Source organism: Corapipo altera, unplaced genomic scaffold, assembly GCF_003945725.1.
Source record: "Corapipo altera isolate COAL_440 unplaced genomic scaffold, ASM394572v1 46, whole genome shotgun sequence".
Lineage (NCBI taxonomy): Eukaryota > Metazoa > Chordata > Aves > Passeriformes > Pipridae > Corapipo > Corapipo altera.
In genome coordinates this window covers 7,877,012-7,895,933 of record NW_020884883.1, presented here as the reverse complement: position 1 = coordinate 7,895,933, position 18,922 = coordinate 7,877,012, and the positions used below count along the sequence as shown (strand labels likewise).

General features: G+C 39.5%; 1 protein-coding gene across 4 annotated transcripts in view; it reads left to right on the top strand.

Moving 5' to 3' along the window:
• Positions 1-7,733: 7,733 nt before the first annotated feature.
• KIDINS220 (kinase D interacting substrate 220) overlaps positions 7,734-18,922 on the top strand; it is a 77,212-nt gene continuing 66,023 nt past the window's right edge. For all 4 annotated transcript variants that reach the window (XM_027640957.1, XM_027640960.1, XM_027640959.1 and 1 more), the window contains exons 1-2: positions 7,734-7,878; positions 15,536-15,685. In XM_027640957.1, coding sequence (XP_027496758.1) covers positions 15,578-15,685 — 108 coding nt within the window. In that variant the 5' untranslated portion in view covers positions 7,734-7,878; positions 15,536-15,577. The remainder of the gene's footprint in view (positions 7,879-15,535; positions 15,686-18,922) is intronic.

Genomic DNA, 18,922 nt, shown 5'->3' with positions numbered 1-18,922 from the left:
GTATATAGGGAAGTTAAAACAATCAAGAAAATATGTTCATGCTTTCGTTGGGCACAGGTGGCAAGATGCATGTTTCAAAATTGGACATGACTTTTTTTCTTCATGATTTGAATCCATTAAATAATTGCAGTGCAAGAAAATTATGGCAATTAATTCTGCACAGAATTTAAGTGTACTGTCCTAGAATTTACCCTTTAAATGTAATTTCTGAGTATAAAAGTACTTTGAACCAAAATCTGCTCTTCATGTAAATGAATTCTCCTGGGGACTATGGAAAGAAGTGCTTTGTTTTAATGGAAGCACTCTGATTTTAGTCAAACTGGGGGTTTGTTGTTTTTGCTTTCCTGCTGCTTTACTCATTTTCTGCCTTGCTGTCGCACTGGACCCTTTTTACCCACTCAGTCAGAAAGTCAAGAGCAGCCAGCCTCGATGTTTTAGATAATTTTTAGGTTTTACACACGTCATTTGATAATACTGAATTTGAAAGGATGGCAGTGGTTTACTATTGTTCTTCCCGAGAAAAATTGTAGAAAGTAAATTTCCTATGTATGTTTTGGGCATGAAGGAAACATGGCTTAGTATTTTTTCACTTATTAACTAATTTATATCCAAAAGGTAAAAGTGTTTTCTGTATTGCAGATCAGCACATTATGAAAAGTAAATACAACATATCATTCATAATTTTATGGTGCTTTGCAGATATTTGCCTATTGTGAACAGTCCATTCAGGCACTTAATGAGTTAATGTTAGTTAGTAAATGTAGTCACCCTGAGAGTAACTATTTGCTTGCTTAACCTTTTTTAACCTTTATGATTCTGTATTAATGAAAGAGATATATATTACATATTTAAATAATACTTTTGGTGGTGCCCACTACTGTTTTAATCAGAAGCTTTGTTAGCTTTGCAGTTATAGATATGCCCTTCTTATTCAGGAAACTTATTCTTCTGTGGCCATTCCTTAAGTTGACATGTAGACAGGATTTCAATAATTGGTGACATTTAAAAATATGCTCTTGATAACAAATCATACTTTAATGAGAAGACTATGAAGAGATCTTTGTATATTCCCTGCTCTACACTGTCATATGGTATCAGTTTTACCAATATAGTATATTATTTATTAGAAGAATTTTACACTTAAAGAACTTGTTCTGTTTCCCCCAGGGAAATAAGTAATGTGAATATGGTAAAATGTCCTCTGATGCAGAGGAGATGTTTGAGATCCTTACCTCCCGTCAAATTCACATCAAAAGTAATTTTAACAGAGTCTAGATTTTTCTCTCAGAAGCTTTGCAAACAAATTGTTGACAATTTGTTTTAATACATGGTCAAATGTGTCTTCACATTTGCCTGCAAATGTATCACTGTTGCTTATATGTAAACTTTCACATGTTCAACTTTATAAGTTGGCCTTGAATGATAAAGAAATTTAAAAGCACAAGTTACAATAATTTAGGCTTTCATTTCCCTTATCCTTAAGTCTTTCATTTGTTATTCTCATTGACTTCTGAAATCAGGCTTGAAAATTTTTCAGTTTCAGTGAAAATTTTGAAGTATTGCCATCTGTGTTGAAAAGTGATCAGTGTTAGAAAAACAGACGGAAATTAATTTAAGGATTTTAATATGATACAGACTCTGTGTATTAAAAAAATACACATTATTTCTGTGCTGATTCATCACAGCATTTCACTACATTATTAACGTTCATGTATTTATTTAGAACCAATAATACTCTGAGCAGCACTTGGGAGTATTTTTAAATTTTTCTGTTTAAAAAATCAATTGGCATTAAATACTTAAACAAGTATTATATGCTATTCTGAATAAGTATGTAAGCAGATACTCTAGTGAATTGAGCCTACTCTCATAAGATTACTGGATCTGTCTGGATCTCACCTAGCTTGCACTGTCGATCTTCACTTTCTTCACAGTCATGGTGGAAAAGCTGGCAGTGGAGAAGTTTCTAGTCAGAACATGTCCTGTCTGTGGCTGGAAGGGTTTGCCCCATGAAATCCAGGCATCCACAAAGTCACCCTGCAAGGTTACAACTGCAAATATCGCAACACTTGGTTGTTATGGTCAAAACGAAATGAAAACAAAATTTCTTAAAAACTTGTTTTGAGATGAGTTTTTTGTAGTTTTTTTACAAAATTTAGCCATCAACTGTATCAATTTTCATTGCATTAAATATTTAAAACATAATTTTGCTCAGTTTAGGTATACAAATTTGCAAAAGCAAATTTTGCCGCTTCATCATTGTGTGTGCATTAGTTGTGTGTCCAGTGACTTAGCCCCCGTTTTGGTTTTAGATGGTTTTAGATTTTTTAAACCCATGTACATATCCATATAATTTGTGTAAACTTTGAGTTGACAAACTGTAGTTACATATAGCGTGCATAAATACACTTAAAATAAGCTATATCAATATTCAGATGAGGCTGGTGTTGAGCCCTCCAGTTGTACATTACATCTGAAGGCTGTGGGGCTCTGTTCTCAGACTACTAAGCTTTCTGCTTCCTAAGGTGAAAATAGAATCTGTTGGTTACACTTTAAGTGGCAAGGAAAAGGCTTCTTTTATTCTGTTGCAAAACCAACCTTTACAGGATATTCTCCTTCAGGCTATGAATAGAAATCCTAACTTCAGACTGAGATCTGAGATAGGGCCACGTTCAGAGGAAATTTTTTATATTAGAAGTGACACAGTCCAGCACCTTACTCCAAACACCTCCTGGCAAAACAGACCTCTTCACAATCTTCTTCCTTCCTTTCATTCTCTAAGGGATAAATACCCCAAGCTAGATTTCTTCAGGTTCCACTGCCATATGTCATATGAATAGGTAGCTGTGGTCCATGCTCTAGTCAGATTCAAGTCTGGGACAATATAATCTGAAATAAAAAGCAGAGAAACAGGGTGCCTAGAGACCAGTAATTGGAATAGTGCAACACTACGTATTAATGGTGCAACAATTGTCACAATAAGTTAAGGAGTATTTGCCTATGCATCTTTTGCCTTTTGATGTGTTTATCAGTTCTCTTTACATCTTTTCTTTGTATCTTCTTTTGTCCAGTGGTATTGACTATTTCTATGAAGAATCTGCTGATGTGTCTTACTGTGACAAAGGTGTCAAAATGCTACAATAGTAATTAGGTAGTTATTCTTAAATCCCAGACCTCAGATGTGTTCTAGATCAGTTAGAAGAGAACATTCAAAATGTATTGGGTGAAAAATAGTGTAAGATGGGTAAACATAGCATTATTCAAAGATGTTGTAATAAGTTATTCCATTTAAGAATTTAAAATATGGAACTTTGTTCTTTCCTGCCTTGGTTACACATTCAAGGGAATAGTTTTACCTCAATGCAGAAGTAGTTATGCCTCCAACCACCCATATGTTAAGGTGAGAGAACACCCCTAAAAAGTGGATAGCTACAGTGTTCCTAAATTTGCCTTTCCTGGTTCAGATTATAATACATTGTCAGTGAATTTAATTTTTATTATTCCAAAATATATATTTTTTAAAAAGTGTTATTTTTCAACAGATCCATAAACTAAGTGTTGGTGTATGGTAAAATTAAAATACCACTGTTAGTTACACTGTGATTGTGATATTTTAATAATTACTTATTTCTAATTTGTCTCAGCAGTGCTGCAGAAGCAGCATGCTGTTATGTTTTAAAGGTGTTTTTAACTTGCCTATAAATGTTTTTTTCTAATTTGTGTCTTTAAATCTGATTAAACTGTAGTTTAAAAGAAAAGCAAACTTGTTTTTCTAAATTCTTTGGTGTCTGTCTTTAATGAGTAGTAAAGAACAAAATTATTTTAATGTGGTTTCTCCTTTTAATTACTAAATGTACACTGCATGCATTTACACTGTTATTTGGAATGTTCTACTTCAAAATTGGTTTTATTTAATTTGTTTTCTAGAGCTCATATACAAGTATATGTATATAATTATTTTCCAGTACAGCTAGTAAATTAAATTTCAAGTCTAGCCTCTTGTTACTTGGGAAAGATACTTAAGCAACTTTCAACCCTCCATCTCGGAGCATATTGCTGCCTGACAAGCACTAGTTCCAGATATGACCAACTGGTGTATTTTTAGCTTCAGAAATGGAAACCTCATAACTGAGAAATCAAATTCAGTGTTTTGAAGAAGCTGCTGCTTTGATTGATGGTTCCAAAGAAGCAGGGCTAAATGGCTACCATACATGAACTTTTTTTTTTCCTTTTTGAAACTTGACTAGCAGGACTCTGCTAAGGCAGTTTCTGTTGGCCGGTGACAGGATGTTAAAGCTTACTGAGACTTCTTGACCTGCAGGTTTTTACCATATGTGCTTAGATTGTCAGAGAAAAAAAGGGATATTATATATCACTATTGAACTATATGACTATATATCACTATAACGCTATTAAATAATTTTCTCTCTTTTCTTGATCTGGTATTAATTCTGCTTCTGTACAAACCTTGTAAAGCCAATGTTTTTGAAGACATCTTTACAGAGCTCTGTTTCTGCCTTTACACAGATCTGTTTCTGCAAGGGGTCCTACCCTAGAGGAATACTGGAATGTTTGTGTTGTTCTCTTGAAGGGCCCTACTGAAGCAATGGTATTTTTAAGCCTTGTGTGTTCAGAATTCATGGACAAGCTATATGCAATTTTAGAAGCTCTGGTGATTTGTGTCATTCTAACCAGAAGTTAGACTGCAATCGAATTTGCGTTCACAAATAAACATTCACCACAGAGTCAGTCAGGAGTATGAAGTGTCTTCATGAACCAAACGTTCTTGCATTTATTGAAAAATTAATTTGAACAGATTATGATAAAACACAGCTTTCTGGTACTACTTCAGAATGCTAAGACTTGTTGGTGATGGAAATTTTTAACTCTGTTCTTTTAAGGTACCGCACAGAAAGAGTCATGATTAAGAACATCCTGAAGCCAGCAGATGTTTTCCTGTGTCTATAATTAACTTAATTCCATCTGAGTAACTTCCTGATAACATGCAGGATGTTTCAGTATAGAATACAGAAGTCATTCTAGGGGGAGATGTTTTCACCCTACTTTCTAGATCAGAGTTGGAGACTTGTACCCACAGCAGAGTTTAGTAGTATATCTTACAGCTCTTCCTAGGATGGTCATGTATAATAGAAAAAGAGTTATTACTCTGTGTAGGCTAAAGTTTATCTTTCCAAACCAAATAAACCACAGTGGGACCACATTTCACTGCCTGTGTGAATTAATCCCTGGTGAGAAAGCGTTGTTCTTCTTAGTGTAGGGTACAACTGGAAGAGCACAAGGAGCTGGATAATCTGTAGCACAAGTGGATGAAAGTGAAGAACCATACAGAAAACTGCTTTCTCTGCCTCCATATTCCCAGTGTTTGTACAGTTCCTTTTTGTGCAGGAGGGAAGGAGCTACTGTTTCTGCCTAATAACTTTGTAACTGCAGGGTGAAAACACAGCTAGCACCTGATGGGTGGAAACACTGATACTGGAATAAGAATTTGGGCGATCAGGAGATCATGAAATGAGATACTAATATATGTTTCCATATCAATTCTGTAAAAAAGGGTAATATTTTGAAAATGTTTCAAAATCTATAAATACTAAGAGGCAGTCTTGTCAGACTGTGGTTTCTCTTATGTAAATAAGATTACACAGATGCTCGAAACATCAGGACCACTCTTTCTTGAATAGTGGCCCTTACACATATGTTCAGGTAGCACGGTGGGCACTTTTCAGCCCAGCGTTAACTGCAGGGATTCATCCTCCATTTGTTCATATTGTACTTCTATTGTGTAAAGAAGAAGAATAGGCTTTAAGTACCTAATTTCTCCCAGTTTTTCCACTGAACTAGTGTTTTAGGGCAATATCTAAGTGGATTTAACTTTTGATTTTCACAACTTGCACCTTTGCTTTGTATTAACAACTTTTGTGCATGAAAGACAGCTGTATATTTTATCAGGGTGTGAAGACTTTCTTAAGGTCATATGAGAATTCATGCTTAAAAGTGAGCAAAGCACTTGCTGCATGCTTTCTGGATTATTATTCATGGATTATAAGTATTTGGGATATATAGGAAGCCCTGTTGAAAGCAAACAGTCATAGCTCTTTACAGAGGTGAAATATCTCAGTGTTGTAAAGATTTATATCAACACTTGGGACTCAGTAACGTTAGAAATGGGGGCTCTAGTCCTTTGCCTGGCTGGTTTGCTGCCATCCCAGGTTTCAGCTAGGTTCCATGATCTCCTGGGGAGATGTTATTGCTATAGTCATTAGAGATCATCTCTTATCCAGTTGTCCAAATGAATTATATGCATCTGTTATAATGAATTTGGACTGTGCTGAAGATTGAAGTGGCATTTTACAGTCACTAGATGCATTTTTAGGATCACTGAAAGCACTGATAACATGTAGGGAATGGCATCAGGTGACTGTAGCTACACACACCCCAGCCTGGGCTGTGAGGGGAATTTTCAAAATACCTGTGAAGCTGCTTGGTCACCTGGGCTTTGGAGGAGTCTGGGAGAAGCTGGTAAATCTCAAGGTATGTGGTGTTTTTGCAAAATGTGGAATATGTCAAAATTATCTTAAGTTAGGATGTACTCTGATCTTGGTGTACTTCCAGGCCTAATCAGCAAGAAAGGCGGCCTAATCAGTGGAACAGAGAGCAGCCAGCATGCCTTACTCAAGGACATCCTGGAGCTAACAAGATTTTGATGTATGTCTGTATTTATTGCCTGCTTGGCAAAAGACCAAGGTCCATGTATCTTATAGTTGGACAATCATTGTAATACTAAAAATCATTCCTACAGGTCAAAAAGAAGTGAAGACCCTTCCCCTGAACATGCGTAGAATTTAGCTGGGGTTATGTAGCTGTTACAGAAATTACAAACCAACGATAACCAAGGGGTTGCACTTGGGAGGTTACTGACACTGAGTTTCTGTGTATAAATCTTAGAATTGTAGAATCATAGAATGTGCCAGGTTGGAAGGAACCCAGCAGGATCACCGAGTCCAATTCCTGGTCCAGCACAGGATGCCCCAAGAATCCCACCGTGTGGGAGGATTGTCCAAACAACTTTGGAGAGTGTTGTCCAAACCCTTCTTGAACACTGTCAGGCTTGGTGCTGTGACCACTTCCCTGGGGAGCCTGTTCCAGTGCCCAACCACCCTCTGGGTAAAAAACCTTTTCCTGATATCCAGCTTAAACCTCCTGATACAGCTTCATGCTGTTCCCTCAGCGTTATTAATTTTCAAATCATTACTAACATCAGCATTATTAATAATGGTGCATAAACTCCGGCGCGGCTTGCTTGATTTGTGGAATCCCACCGAGAATAAATAAATAACCGAAGTCTCTCTCGAGTATGTGATTACTGGCTTGTTGCACACCGGGTAACGAATCCGAGCTTCACGGACAACAGCGAGGTGAGGTGAGATTTACTCTTTTTTTTTTTTCCTAATTCCCAGCGGCAGCCCTCACCCTCGGTCTGACCACCACCTGTCTCTGGGTTATCCGTCAGGCAGCAGCAATTTTCCACAAACCTTTCCCCCCCTCTTTTCTTTCAGACAGCAGCCGGAGGACTGCCGGGGGCTCTCCAGGGCGGTGTCCCCGTCGGCGCTGTCCCGCCGGTGCTCCCGGGCCGGGGTTGCCGTGCCCGTCCCCTCCGCCCGCGGCCACGGGCGCGCCCGGGCCCGGGCGGAGCCGCCCCCGCACGTCACGGCCCGGGCGGGCGGAGGCGCAGCCAGGGAAGATGGCGGACGCCGCCATCGGGGCGAGCTGAGCAGCGCTCGGGGCCGCCGCCTCTCTCCGTGTGACTTTCCGGCCGGGCTCGGGGAGCTGCCGCAGGGGCCGAGTCCCCTTGGCCGTGGGGTGAGTGGCGGGGGGAAGGCGGGGAGCGCGGGCCGGGCGCGGAAGGGCAGAGGAAGGACACGGTGGCGGGGGGGGTGGGGAGGCGGCGCTGCCGCTGCCAGACAAAGGGCACCGCGGGGCCGCTCCCGGAGGGGCCCCGGGGGAGCGCGGGGTGAGAGCGATGCGTGGCCGCGGTGGGCTCTGGGGCCCTGTACCACAAGCCTCGATGCCCTCACTGGAGGGCCGCGGGCCGGCAGCGGCGGCGTGTCCGCTCCAGCCGGGGCATCCCGGGGCTCCGGCGGCGCCGTGTGCGGGGCGGACCGGGCTCAGTGTGGAGGTGTCGGGGGCACCGCGAGCGTCCCGAGGATGCCGCGAGCACGGCCGGGGTTCGCTGTCAGCCCCGCCCTGACGGCGGGGGAGCCTCTTGTTCCGAGTTCCTCTCCTTCTGTTGACTCCGAGAGGTAGATAAGGGTAGATAAGGAAGGTTTCTGGCGTGTGATTTCCAAGATAAAGAATGACAGAATGGTTGAGTTGGGGGAGGACTTCCGCAGGTCATCTGGTCTAACCCCTCTCCTCAAGCAGGGGCAGCAAGAGTGGATCACCCAGGACAGTGCCCAGACGGCTTTTGTGTGTCTCCGAGAACGGAGATTCCACGATCTCTCTGGGCTGCCTGTGCTAGTGCTGGGTCACCCTCACAGTAGCAAAGTGTTTCCTGATGTTCAGACAGAGACTCCTTTGACTCCAGAGGAGGGCAGCGAAGCTGGTGAAGGGTCCTTTGACTCCAGAGAAGGGCAGCGAAGCTGGTGAAGGGTCCTGTGAGGAATGGCTGAGAGAGTTCTGGGGTTTTTTAGCCTGGAGAAAAAGAGGCTCAAGAGTGATCTTACTGCTCTTTACAATTACCTGAAAGGAGGTTGTAGGCAGGTGGGGATCGGCCTCTTCTCCCAGGCAACAAGCAATAGGATGAGAGAACATACCCTCAAGCTGTGCCAGGGAAAGTTTAGGTTGGGCATTAGGAGGAATTTCTTCACAGAAAGAGTGATTAGACACTGCCCAGGGAGGTGGTCAAGTCATTGTCCTTGGAGGTGTTTAAGGAAAGATTGGATGTGGCACTTAGTGCCATAATCTAGTTGACACCATGGTGTTCAGTCATACTTGATCTCTTTTCCCAGCTTAATTGATTCTGTGATTGATTCTATGATTCTGTGTTTCAGTTTGTGCCCATTGCCTGAGGTCCTGCCACAGGGCACCCCTGAAGGAGTAGTAAAATCTCTGAAAAGTAATAGGGCTTTGCCACTTCTAATATATGCTTAAAAATTGGTTGAAAAAGTGATTTCCTCTCTATAACTTTTGGTAAAGGATGGATGGAGGGAAGAATAATATGTCTTTTCCTGAAAAAGTGTTTGAATCATGAGATTAATTGCCTGACACCCCTTCCCCCCATCAAATAGTAAAGAAATGGAAAGGAAAAAAGGAGGTCTTTTTCTGAGATCAGAACATGTAAGAAAATCTACCTCTTTGTGTACTGGATAGGCATCTATTCATTGTCCTGCAGCACTGTTTATTTAAAATGAATTGGTTATGAAGGAATTCAAATCTGCTTGAAATCCTGTTTGGCCACAGCTTATGAAACGTTCTATGTTAAAGATCTGTATCACACGATTGACTTTCTCCTTAAAGTGTAAATACTGTAAAAGTTAGATTTTTGTCTTATATCTAGTGTCTGTGGCTAACAAACCCTTGATTTTGTGGTACGGAGAAATGTGTTGGCCATATGAGGCCATGTAAGGTGATGTTGCAGACTTTTTTGTTGTGCTTGCGTGTGTTTTTTACAGGTTTTGACAATTGATTTGTGTTGGTTGGTATAATTTAAAAAACTCCTTAATAATGCTACCTGTTTCTATTTGCTTTCTTTTATTTGATCATTTAAAACCCAAAATAGTGATTTGTAGGACTGAGGATTTTGTATTTTGTACAAAAATTGAATTGTCTCTTAGAATTCACATGTTTTTAGCAATACATTAATGTTCATTGACTGTATTTAAATTTTGTCTCAAACTAGTTTCTCTAATAAAGTATAGATCCTTTTATCAGATACTTCACAAACACTTTAACTGATTTTTAACAAGGGTAGAACATAGACATATCTGATAGTTCCTATCAACTGTCAATAGCACTTTATTATAAATACGTATTTACATCTTTCCAGTCTTTTGTATGTAATCCCCAGTCTCCATGGGTTTATTAAAAAAATAAAAAAATCCATCAGTACAATATTTCAAAATGGCTGTTGCCTTGAGTGCGTAAGGTAGAAAAGAAGGACTTGTTTATCACTGATTTTCTGTGTTTCTTACTGTGTACAGTAATAATGGTTACAGCCATAGAGACCTCCTTTTGTGCAAACATTTTTTAGTCATATTGGCGTTGGGTTTCAAAATAAGAATGTCTGTGTCTCTAGCTTTAGTTCACTTTTTTTATATTGAGAATTTTTGAGTTACATTATTTTGTTCATTGATAGAAGGTAACAAAAAAAAAAGGTAATCTGTTAAAAGGTTTCTCATTTGGATAATAGGAATGCGGCTAAGAGAAGTAGAATAAATGTTCCCAGATAAATAAGAAAAAACTGAAAAGTAGCATGAGGTCATTAGTCACACCGGAATTTCAGACACTGGAGAAAAGGTGTGGGTGTAGACTACTTATGGAAACTTAGATTTGTTATTTCTCTCCAACTCTGAATAGCAGAAATTAATATTTTTAGAGGCTCATTTCAGCTATCTGAAAATTTGTTCTGTAAACAGAATCCTGGTTGACTCAGTCTCCATGGAAAAAATATTTTAAAATATTTACCACTTCAAGTGATGCCTGACTTGTGATCTCTTAGCATTTGGGAAGTATGTCCATTTAGGAAGGGATTACAATAAGGTGTCCTAAAGGAAGGGTAATGCTTGTGTTAGCAAGATTCCCTACAGCCTGAGTAAAGGTGATGTTTCAGCCTGTTTTTCATTTCTTTATGCCATCAAAGAGCACAAAAACGTGTGAGGATTTGAGACTGACTTATGCTAGTCTTTTATAATAAATTTCATACACACAATTCTTCTGTGTTTCTCATTTTTTAAATCTCATTTGAAAAGGTGTCATTTCCAGTGTTTAAAGGGTGAAATACTGTGTATTTATGCATTTGATTTGTATGTGCTTGGATTCCAGCAGCACAGTAATTATTTCCTTTTACAGTTAGCTGGCAAATCTGCCACAGTGTTGCATGTTGGGAAGGTGGCTTTTGTGTCTGGAAATAGAATAAAGCATTAAAAAAAAGGCAGCACTTTTTCATTGTATGATGAAAAGTATGAATCTTATGTAAGTCATTACTATCTTTACTTACTGAAAAAAAAACAAGAAAAGAAAGTCTTCTCAGTTATGCTAGTATTTGTTGACTAGTTTTGATATCTATTCATAAAAAAAATCACTGGTCACACAATAAAAAAACATGGGGAAGAGCTATGGAAAAGATTATGATGGTTAGAAAATTTAGTGTGTAATAATGTTTTTTGTATGTCGTTAAAAACTGATACGAGATTCTGAGAGTACATAAAATATCTGCAGATTTGAGTTATCAGGACCTCTGCAGTCAGTGTTGGTGCTGTTGAGAGAAGCTACGTTTTTGTAAATAAACAAATTTCTGCAGTCTTTCCAAAACAGTGTGATAAGGTACATCTGCTTCAGCTCAGGATGCAAGAGCCTTACAAAAACAGGTAAATCTCTCTGCAAACATTGCCTTCACCTGATCATTTGTGCTCTTTATGTCTTTTCATAGTTTTTAGTGTGTTATTAATTTTATAAAATACTAGCGTTTGCTGCCTGAGAATGTTGTGAGATTTCCAAGCCTGGAATTTAGGATTGTGAATGAAAAACTGGTTTGTGGACTGGGAATTGGCTTGCTTTGGTGGGAGAGAAAAATAACAACATTAATCTGTACTGGAAAGGGGATTGGTTTCCAAATGGATTCCTGGTTGTAATTGAAATTTTTGGTGTAGATTATGAAAATACTGCTGTGTCAAAGAACAAAGTAAATGTGTTAATTGAGCAATTAAGCAACATTTATATATAGGATGCTCTTGAATGGTACTGGTTTTGCACTGTATTTGCAAAATTTGGCTGGGATTAAGTTCTTATCCTTTATTTTCTTCAAGGATAAGCCATTGAGAGTTTTTTTTGTTCTAGGGTTGTTTGAAAGCTGTATGAATATATATTTCAGCAGCTTTTTCCATGGGAGGGGCCAGAATAGAGTTACTTCTCTAGCTAGAGACTGTGCCTCAGAGTCTTGGTTCAAAGTCCTTATGGTCATTTAAAAGAAATCTGAAGCATTGGAAGAAATCACACATTGATGACCACCACATATATGGACTTTAAATACAGTGCTTAATTTGCATAACATGATAACATAAATTTTATTTAATAAAAAGGTGTCTTGCAGCTGTGCTCAGTTTACCTTGACTTGCTGTCACGAGTGAAAGTATTGTGAACAAACTTCATTCTAATTTCAGGCGTGTTCTGTGTTCTTGAGGGAAAGAAATAAAGCAAAGTTTCCAAAAATCATAACACCACCCTTTTTTGCTTATCTTTGTTTCTGGATTGGTGGGGGGGGGTGTTGTGGTTTTGGATGATGGTGGTTGTCCCTAAACCATTCTTTCATAAAGCTCTCCAATGATGTTGATCTTTTGGGTGCTCTAAGAAGCTTGCCTGAAAAGGGGCAAATAAAAAGCAAATATATGAGGATATAAAATTCACAATTATAGTATTTGATTTTGTGATTCTTGTTTTTATAAAATAGACTTATTAATTCTAAGAAGGGGATATTATATGACAGTGAAGCATAGGGGATGAGGAATACTAATATTGTCAGAGAGAGTTTACCCCTGCAAATCCGTTTTCATTTTATAGAAGTAATATTGATGTGGAGCTTGTAAACATATCTCTAGATGTGTTTATTGGCATCAGGTGTTTTGCTGTTAGTCAAAGATTTAAGTTGCCTCTAGGGATTGAGCTCCACATAAAGGCAGAAGCTGCACTGTTGCTAACTGGGATTTCTGGAGCAGGATGCTTATCTACAGTGCAGCAGGGCTGCCTTTGCCTTTTGGAAATATGTCCAAAGGGAACATCAAGGGACGAATCTTACTTTGAGGAAGAAGCAATGCTGAATACTCTTTTACTTTTCACACTAACTAAAAAGTAATTGGTGACATTTTGATAGCAACTGCAGAGTACAGTTCACTTGCTGAGACATTTGTAGTCATGTTTTGTGGATGCTTTTTAGTGCAGTTTTCGGTTGAGTATTTGGTGTGGAAAATAGCATAGGAATTTAAGGTACAGCTACAGGAAAGAAGCTGTGACACTGCACAGGAAAATCAGAAAATGGCTGTGGTGGCAGTGGAGCTATGGCAAGTCACATTTCCTGAATTTCTGTTGTCAAGTGTAAAAAATGATGGGGGGAATACAGGTGTATGTGAATATCTAATGTCATTTTAGGTGCTTGAGAAGATCTGAGACACCTGCATAGGGCTGTATGATGCTGCTGCAGGCCACAAGGGAGGTGGGCTGTTCTGGATGGCAGCTGGATGCCAGGCAAGATGCTGACTTTCCTGCTATTTTTGTTTCTGAAATGGCAGTAGGAGCCAGTGTGCCTGCAATGAGTCACTAAAAGCAGTGTTTCTTTTCAAAGCTTTCATTTTTGGTGTACTTTAGTGGTTTTTTTGTTGTAAGTTTCCAACCTCTCAATTGGCTCTTCCTCCTGCTGAGAAAGAATGAAGACAAGTATATGACACCACTGTTGTGCTGCTTACCCTTTGATGGTAATTTAACTGTACGGTAAATGTGACAGACCTTTTGTGGTCTTAGTTTATTTATAGCTTTCTTGTGGGAGAGACTGGCTGTTTGGTCAGTGCCTGGGAAAACTGCTGCTGGGCTTCACATCTAGATTTAGATCTATGTTTATTTTTTTTACTGGTTTTAGGTGTCTGTTTTAAAGAATGTCTGAATTATAGTTTCGTATAGTTAGTACTTTCTTTTGTCACTAGACATTCATATGTGCCTGAATTTCATTTGCACGTATCCAGAGCTGCTGTCATCTTAGCTGAGGTGTTAACTGGCATTTTTATGAACAAGGCATTTCTGTATATAGGTCATCTGATGGCTGCAGTGCTGTAGGGAGCTCAGGTTGTATCTAACATATCCCTGACAACATTGTGTTTGACTATACATACTTACTTGGTAAAGCAGAAAGGATGGTGTGATACTGTTACGGACTATGTAAGCAGCCTAAGGGGGAGCTAGATTATGTGTTTTAAATCTCTAAATCTGAACTCATGGTGCTAAGGATGGTGAAGTTCCTGCTGGCTTCCTCATGTCTCTTTTTGTTCCACTTCAGTTGGAAGTGCAGAAAAATTAATTGGCTGCTTTGATGTGAGAGTAAAAGTAAGAACATTCATGCGGGAAAGCCACTTTGACTTCTGCCTGGTAGAGAATAGCCTAAGCAGTGGGCTTTAGCTAATACTGAAGTGGAGTTTTTCCTCTCCTGTTACACTGCTGTCATACAAGAAAAAGCCAGAGAGAGCGATCATGTCAGTGACTGGCGAGGAGAAGGGTGTGGGGGGCGGTGGTCTTGTGTTCAGCCCCACAGCCTGTTCTGCATCCAACAAAACTTAATTTAGGTGCAGTGCATGATTCAGCTTCTGCAGCCGTATGTGTATAAATTTGGCACAGTAATACTACTGGTGCTCTGAACTCATTAGCACACAGGTTTTTGGAAAGTCTGAAATGGTTCTTAATGGTCTGCCTTAACCAAGATAAACCTTTCCTGTTTTGAATATTAGAGGTTAAAAACATAATCAGTCAACAGAAGCCATGTTAAGTTTGACTAGCAAGTTAACAACGTGCATGCCCAGGCATCCAGGCATGTCTGGATAAAGTTGATGATCACTGATCTAGTAAATGGTGTTTCTCAGAGTTCCATATGGCTACAATTTAGATAGAACCACTGTATTTTGTAATGCTGATTAGTCTCAATGTTTTGCTTATGTACATAAAGGATAAGGGTTATATCGTAAATAACTAGTATATATAAAGTATGTAATATATCCAGATATTCCTATAATGCAGAAACATTTGTGCAAATGAAAGACTACTATGCATTACCTTCAAAATATTTAGACAGTACAGTTTCAGGGGAAGTTTAGGTTTGATATTAGAGAAAGGTTCTTCCCCCAGTGGGTTGTTGGGCACTGAACAGGCTCCCCAGGGCAGTGGTCACAGCACCAAGCCTGACAGAGTTCAAGAAGCACTTGGATGATACTCTGAGGCACATAGTGTGACTCTTGGGGATGGTCCTGTGCAGGAGTAAGTGTTGGATTCGATGATCCTGATGGATTCCTTTCAAGTCGGTATATTCTGAGATTCTTTGAAGTTAGAATAATTTCTGTAATTTTCTAAGAACTAGAAAGATTAAGACTTTTCATGGTAACGTAGTGCATTTTAATGCCCGTGTCTCCACAGCACTTTGTTGAGGAGAATGGCAGGTATTGGTACCCAGCCCGTAACTTACTGGCTTATAGAGTTTGTGCTTTTTCGTGTCAAATGTCAGAGATGTTATTTATTCTTTTCTGGTTTTTTTTCCTTTCTTGAAATACAGATAAGCTTTCTTACATAGAAGCATTTTAAATACCCTGTGAAGATGGCAAGTCTGATGAGTCAGAGTCTATTGACCTATGTAGAAGAAGGAAATGTTCCTGCTCTGAAAGCGCTTCTTGAGAAATGCAGGGATGTTGATGAGAGAAATGAGGTAAGATGATTTTTTTAAAACATTAGTTTCATATTGCAGCTTATTAGTTAAAGAATGAATAATTAGTGAGATCACAGTGGTTATTTAACATACACATTTCAGGGTTTTTTCAAGTGATTGCTTACCTTTACATAGCCTAAGTGCTGTATGTTCAGTCTTTGTGAGTACCTCAGCATCTTTATGTTTTCTGAGTGTTCTTCTCTGCTGGAAAACACAGCTCCTTCCTTTGTCAGCCGAGTTTATACCTGTATTTCTGCAGCTAGGAATTGTTTCTTAGTTCACAGATCCAACTGCATATGCATTCTTGCCCTGTTCACTTTGGGGTGAAACCTGGGATGATGATAAACCTTCCCCTACATCCTGATTTTCAGCCAAGAGATACTTTGTTATACAATCCAAATGGGATCATATATTGCAGCTTAATCTGAGCAGATGCTCATCTAGATGAAACGATATGTATCTAAAACATAAGTCTAGAGGTAACCAGTAGGATTAAATGACTTTACCAGGAGGGCACAGGAAGTCTTGATGCACAGGAGGGAGTTTATATGTGGATTATTCAGAATCTGTTATCTTGATGTGCTATTAAGTTTTCTGCATGTTATTTCATCTTCTGTAGTAGAATTTTTGGTTTCTAACCATCTGGACTTTCATCTGGATGTATAGCTTGTATTATCAATTTTTATTTTAGTTCTGATTTCCTAAGTAGTGTTGTAAAACTGGAACATGGTTGACTTATGTACCGTATTCAGAGAATCGGATTCATAGAAAAAATCAGGATAGATGTGGTCTTTGGAGGTCCTTGGGCTCAGTCTCTTAATTGCAGGACTAACTTCATTCTTACATTGGGTTAGCTTCCTCAGGGACTTTACAAGCAAAATTTGAAAGTTCCCGAAAGGATGGAGAACCTGCAGCATCTCTGAGCAATGCTCCAGTGCTTAACCACTCTGTTTGAAAACATTTTTCTTATGTTTTATTGAATCTCCTTTACTGCATCTTGGGACTGTTACTTCTTTTCTCCTTGTTGTGAGTCTCTGAGGAGAATCTGGCTTTGTTTTCAAAGATTTCCCTTCTGTCTAGGTGGTGTAAGACTGATGTTGATGCCCCCTTGCTCTTCTGTTTTTCCAGACTGAGCAAATCCAGCTCTCAGTTCCTGCTTGCATGTCTTGTGCTCCAGTCTCATAACTGGATGACCCCATTGCTGGACTTGGCAGTTTGTCAATCTCTCTGTTTTTGGGAGGCTGTCTGTTGGGAGAGAGCACTGTATTCTGGATTCAGCCTCACCAGTGTTGAGTGGAGGGCCAGCTGTGCTGTTGGTAATGCAACCCAGTGTTTGATTTGCCCGTGTTGCTGACAGGGTGCAGAGCGGGGTCATGGCCCTCTTGTCCATCGGGACCCCATGCCTGGTTCTGCAGGCAGCTCCCCAGGCAGGCAGTCCCCAGCCAGTGCTGTTCCATGGGATCAGTCTGTTCCAATCTCTGAATTTGCCTTTGTTGCACTGCAGGGAGGTCATCAGCCCATTTTTCCAGCCTGTTGAATTTCCTCTGAGCAACATCCCCACCCTCTGGCATATCAGCTGTTCTCCATAGCTTGGAGCAGTGCATAGAGTTGTTTTGTGTTTCATGGTGCTGGGGGTTGAAGGAGATCTGACAACATTAACCCTTAATCAAGCCCTCTCAAAAGGGCACCAGTTACTGTAAGCAGTTGGCTCTGACAGGCCAGGCACTTTTTTACTCAACTAGTACTGTACAGAAAACTGGCTTTCCAACTTTTTTATGTTTTTAATTAATGTCTTGTAAAATGCATGTTCTGTTGCATTATTTTTTCAAATCTGCATAAGGTGGAAAGAATATTTTTTTGAAAAGAAGTCTAATAGCAGTCTAATAGAAGTCTAATATATTAGTCAAACCAAAAAACATCATGCAAATGTGAAAACAGTGTACAGAATTTAGCCTTATTGTAGTTATTAGATCTGGTTTCAATTAAGAGGGTTTTCTTTCATTTTTGGCACATTCATTCCATACTGTGGATGCCCATATGCTGAAGTATTTGAGATGGGAGAATTTTTAAGTTTCAGAGCATACACATGAACCTCACCAGCTGGCATGCAGTGTATCTGAGAAGGGGAATAGTCTGTTCCCTCTGCTGGTAATTCTTTTCAACAACATGGCCGAAATCAGACAGATTGTGTTGATTTTATCAAGTGTCACTGCCTTCACCTTCTTTTCTAAATTTTTTTCTCCTCTTAGTGGGACTAAATTTGTCCTGGCTTTCAATAACTGCCTTTTTTGCAGAGGTCATTTCCCCTGATACCTAATGTTTTCAGTCTTCTAATATGTTGCATTGGAGAAGGTGATTTCTGGAGACAGACATTGGTGGTTTGCATCAGTTTTAAACCCACTGGAGAGGACTGTTCATATGTCAGGAGTTTTGTTTAAGCGTTAGCTCTTCCTTGGAATTCAATGGCTTTGAGTGCAATTTTTTTTCCTGTTTTGGATCTGCCAAGGCATCTTTTCTTCTTGGGTAAAAAAAAAATACTGAAAACGGGAGTGCCATTGGAGGTCTAAAAAGGTTGCTGGTGAGACAAGTTTTGCTAGTGCCAGGACCTCCCAGGCTGCAGTGACTTGTCCAATGGTAGGATCACTCACATTCTTGCCAACCCTTTTTATCTTGATGTGGTCAGTTGCCAGAATAACTAGGATGTCCCAGCAGTTTCAGTTAAGTGGAGCAAGTCTGTCTCTCTGCCTTTTCCCTGCACATCCTTTTCCCTCGTGTGATTTCTTCCCTTTTGTACCAGATACATGGATTGCTTAACAGCTAATGATAGGTGCTTGCCTGGTGTGATACACTTTGATCCTAACAGCCTCCACTTTCCTTTGATGTGCCTTTCTTTCTGCTCTTGATAATGAAGTACCTTCTGCATGTTCAATTCTGAATCTTCTGTTCTCTCACAAACTGTGAGAGAGCACTAATCTGTAAGGTAACACCACTAATTGATTTCCCTAAAAAGATACAGGTGTGCCCCTTTATAATTTGGTTATTCCAATACTTAGACTGAGCTGTGATATACAAATCTTGTACACAGTACTTGGTGTGCTTGTGAGAAATATGGGTATTTAGTTTTTGTGGAGTGTCTAAACTCTTGGGCAACTTTTGGGAATTAATCTGGATGTCACAGGTAGTAATTATGTTTTGTTTCTCTGTTGATAAAATCTTCATGATGATTGCTAAAACATT